At 42.8% G+C, this 5,000-nt stretch overlaps 1 protein-coding gene across 1 annotated transcript in view; it reads left to right on the forward strand.

Annotated features, from left to right (window-relative positions):
* Nucleotides 1-5,000, forward strand: part of wdfy4 (WDFY family member 4) — an 88,079-nt gene that overhangs the window by 58,825 nt on the left and 24,254 nt on the right. The window contains 3 exon segments of the mRNA XM_048270271.1: nt 1,843-1,963; nt 2,573-2,658; nt 4,910-4,969. Coding sequence (XP_048126228.1) covers nt 1,843-1,963; nt 2,573-2,658; nt 4,910-4,969 — 267 coding nt within the window.

Here is a 5,000-nt window from a genome sequence, read left to right on the forward strand (position 1 = left end):
GTGTGTGTGTGTGTGTGTGTGGAGCAGAGAGTGTGTGCAAGTGAGTGTGTATGGAGGAGAGTGTGTGTGTGTGGAGCAGAGAGTGTGCAAGTGAGTGTGTATGGAGGAGAGTGTGTGTGTGTGTGTGTGTGTGTGTGTGTGTGTGTGTGTGTGTGTATGTGTGTGTGTGTGTGTATGGAGGAGAGAGAGTGTGTGTGTGTGTGTGTGTGTGTGTGTATGGAGGAGAGTGTGTGTGTGTGTGTGTGTGTGTGTGTGTGTGTGTGTGTGTGTGTGTGTGTGTGTGTGTGTGTATGGAGGAGAGTGTGTGTGCAAGTGAGTGTGTATGGAGGAGAGTGTGTGTGTGTGTGTGTGTGTGTGTGTGTGTGTGCAAGTGTGTGTGTGTGTGTATGGAGGAGAGTGTGCAAGTGAGTGTGTATGGAGGAGAGAGTGTGTGTGTGTGTGTGTGTGTGTGCAGGTGTGTGTGTGTATGGAGGAGTGTGTTTATTACAAGTGAGTGTGTATGGAGGAGAGTGTGTGTGTGTGTGTGTGTGTGTGTGTGTGTGTGTGTGTGTGTGTGTGTGTGTGCAAGTGAGTGTGTATGGAGCAGAGAGTGTGTGTGCAAGTGAGTGTGTATGGAGCAGAGAGTGTGTGCAGGTGTGTGTGTATGGAGGAGTGTGTGTGCAAGTGAGTGTGTATGGAGGAGTATGTGTGTGCAAGTGAGTGTGTATGGAGCACAGAGTGTGTGTGCAAGTGAATGGATGGAGGAGAGTGTGTGTGCAAGTGAATGGATGGAGGAGAGTGTGTGTGCAAGTGAGTGTGTATGAAGCAGAGAGTGTGTGCAAGGGAGTGTGTATGGAGCAGAGAGTGTGTGCAAGTGTGTGTATGGAGGAGTGTGTGTGTGCAAGTGAGTGTGTATGGAGCAGAGAGTGTGTGCAAGTGAGTGTGTATGGAGGGTGTGTGCAAGTGTGTGTATGGAGGAGAGTGTGTGCAAGTGAGTGTGTATGGAGGAGTGTGTGCAAGTGAGTGTGTATGGAGCAGAGAGTGTGTGCAAGTGTGTGTGTATGGAGGAGTGTGTGTGCAAGGGAGTGTGTATGGAGCAGAGAGTGTGTGCAACTGTGTGTGTATGGAGGAGTGTGTGTGTGCAAGTGAATGTGTGTTATGAATCCAAGAAAATATGAAAATGAAAACACAACATAGAGCATTTAAGGGTCCAGGGATAAAAATATATAAATATTAAAAGAATTTATTTTTGGACAAACTGAGAACTTCGGCATGTGATGCCAATGTTGAAAAGCACAATCATAAATAAATAAAACAGATTCTAGCAAGCTTTATAACCTTCTAATAGTTTTAAGAAAATTCTACCTTCCCTCCTCGAAAAAATGTGTGAGGTCTGCCTTGCGGCAGAGTCCACCTTCTACACTAAGTCCAGCTATTCTAATGTGGGAAAACAAACAAGGAAACTCACCGGCCCGTCACCAGGTACAGCGAAAAAGGGTGACATAGGGCAGAGTGGCGAAGCGGAGACAATAGAATCGAAAGTGTGTGTGTGTGTGTGTGTTTAATATGTGTGTGTGTGTGTTTAATATGTGTGTGTGTGTGTTTAATGTGTGTGTGTGTGTGTGTGTGTTTAATTAATATATGCGATTCCGAGATCCAGCTGATCCGAGATCAACTCGTGTGTGTGTGTGTGTTTAATATGGCGGCCTGTAAGCGGTGTGATCGAGATCGAGAGCTGTGTGTGTGTGTGTGTTTAATATGAGCAGTCTATGCTTGGCGTGTGATCGAATCGAGGCTGCGTGTGTGTGTGTGGTGTTTAATATGTGTGTGTGTGTGTGTGTGTGTGTGTGTGTGTGTGTGTAGTATCCGAGACTCCTATCTCAGTAGCATGTTTAAGAAGGAGAAGGCCTCTACAGTGCAGAGCTGCAAGTGCTGGCCCTACGATGACATCAAAGGTGCACACTTCATGCGCTACCTACTGGAGGTCAGTGTGTGTGTGTGTGTGTGTGTGTGTATGTGTGTTTAGACTTACTGAATGAAGATGATTTGAGTTCAGTGCAAGTGCTACAGACATGTTTGACTTACTCCATACTCCATAAATACCCCATACATACTCCATATATACTCCATACATACTCCACACATTAACCAACTCGTCTTAACCAACACACTGAAAATGTTTTTAATGGCTCATGGAATCTTGGAAAAAATCTGTGTGTGTGTGTATATAGTATAGTATAGTATAGTATAGTATATTATAGTATAGTATAGTATAGTATATATACTCTTTTGATCCCATGAGGGATATTTGGTCTCTGCATTTATCCCAATCCATGAATTAGTGAAACACACACAGCACACAGTGAACACACAGTGAGGTGAAGCACACACTAATCCCGGCGCAGTGAGCTGCCTGCTACAGAGCAGTGAGGGGTTAGGTGCCTTGCTCAAGGACACTTCAGCCGTTCCTACTGGTTGGGGTTCGAACCGGCAACCCTCCGGTTACAAGGCCAAAGTGTGTGTGTGTGTGTGTGTGTGTGTGTGTGTGTGTGTGTGTGTGTATGTGTGTGTAAACATGTGTGTGTTTGTGTAGGATAATGCTCTGGAGATCTTCCTGAGGAATGGCTCCTCTGTGTTCCTGGTTTTTCCCAACAAGGAACACATCTCTGCTTACAAGAGGTAACACACATACACACACACATATACTGTACACATACACAAACCTTTATACACACTCAGGGCCCTATCTTGGATATCTGAAATGTCTGGTCAGAGATGCAAAGTTTAAAGACATTTAAGGCATGTCCAGTCCACACTCGCTAATTTAATGAAATGATTTTGTGAGGGTTAAAAGCTAGCTGGGGCCATCCTTATGTTTCTTCATCAGTCATGGGTGTGCTTTGGCCATAACATCCTTTATGTTTCTTAATCAGTCATGGGTGTGCTTTGGCCATAACATCCTTTAAACCAATGAGAATGACATCTGTCCTTCCCTTTAATAGCTATCAGTGCAACATCTAAGAGCCCGTTGGTATTTTTTTTTAGTTTAATAAAAGTGTGCATGGCAAAAAACTCATCACTGACTGGATGTGTGTTATGAATTAGTGTTGTCACGATACCAAAATTATGACTTCGATACAATACCTGCCATAAATATCACGATGGTAGATACTGAAGCGATACTAAATCCTAAGATATCTGGAAAATGTCCTACCTCCTCAAGTGTATTGAGTCATTTTGTGTTGAATTCAGTGCACTTTTGTAGTGTGCAGGTCAATTCTGGGTTTTAAAACTTCCTACATAATTATTATTTTTATAGTCAGTAAAATAGTAGGCCTACTTTGTGTGATTTAAGTCCTTTATTTTTGTTATAGTTCATTTACATTGTGTTGTGTTTTGCCAATAAAGTAGCTTTAAATAGCCAAACTAGGCTAGATCAAGGTCAGTGTTGAAATTACTGCATGCAAATCACTGAATGCTATGCAGAGGGGCCTAATCTTTAGGCCATCTGATGTACAGTATAGGCTACCCTAGGCCTTCCCATGTTCATGGGATTTCTTTGACAGTTGCAAAGGGAAAAATGTGAGGATAGTCTTCTTTAAGCCCAGTGTACAAATCGACATTCCAACCACTCAGGTCTTAGATCAGATAGGCCTACACCATTAATACCTGTTGCAATATATCTGTGTGCATTCCTACATTCACGTCTATTTCTTTGATAACATGATTTGCTACCCGCGTAACAATAAGCCGCTATTATTATTAGGACTCCAACACCCTTTGGTGGTATTATATGCTGTGGGCTTTAATTAAAACATTTCGTGATTGGCCTATCCATCTGGGCAATACATATTGAACAAATTGCAGTCTACATGCCATGACAAATATTACAGTAGTACTGACCGAACATGAAATAGATTGTTTACAAGTTATGGTAATGTTATTCTGGCGTGAACATTGTGCTTTCATCCGTTAGCACCCTATGATTACAGCTCGTTATGTCTCGTCAAAATGATTACAGCTCGTTATGTCGTCCCAAAATTCATTGATGAAGGAAGGTTCACTTTATCCCAGGGAACCTTACTTTCGTTTCATAGGCTAGACTAAAACAGAAGAACTTGGCACTAACCATGTAGTCATGTTTCTATAGCATATTCTTTACCTGCCGTTCTTTGAACAAAAATGTAGGGATATGTCTGCGAGGTGTTTAGCCAAGTTCCATCGCGTAGCCTACTGCTTTTAAATGACTTTGAAACATATTTTTACAAAGCGGGCCTCTGTGTACCTGATGGCTTGCCTTCACTATTAAAGCGATGTATCGAAATAGTTGCAGATTTCACTTCACCTTTTGTTTTATCCACAAGGCCGGGGGCGATTGACCAAAAACTACTGTATGTTGGCGTTGGCTCTTTACTCACTCACTCAGAGCTGCCTGCTTGACAGCCCACTTGCCTAGATGCATGCAGGGCAATGAGCAGCAGTTCCGCGAACACAGACGTTAATTTTAATAAAGTATCGATTCTAAAACGTCCCGGAAATCGTATTGTTTTTGCGTGAAGCATTGTAGTACCTTTTGCAAATATCGATACACCGTGCAACACTATTATGAATAAGACCACAAAGTCACACTTTCATGCGTTGCACTGGGTGCCGCGATAGAGACCCACAAACACACACATCATTTTTACATACACACAAACACACATGCATGCATTGCACACATACACACAAACGCCACACAAACCTTTTACACATCACGTGCACACATACACACAAACACACACACATACATACACACATACACACAAACACACACACATATATATACACACCAACACACACACACATACATACACACAAACACACACACATACATACACACAGATTTATCTTTTCTCTCTCTCTTTCTCCCTCGCTCTCTCTCTCTCAGGTTGAGTTCAGTCACTCCAGCTCTGAAGGGAAAAGTGATGGAGGCTGTGTTTAATATGAGGTGAAACACACACACACACACACACACCTCT

The sequence above is a fragment of the Alosa alosa genome, chromosome 18, assembly GCF_017589495.1.
Source record: "Alosa alosa isolate M-15738 ecotype Scorff River chromosome 18, AALO_Geno_1.1, whole genome shotgun sequence".
NCBI lineage: Eukaryota > Metazoa > Chordata > Actinopteri > Clupeiformes > Clupeidae > Alosa > Alosa alosa.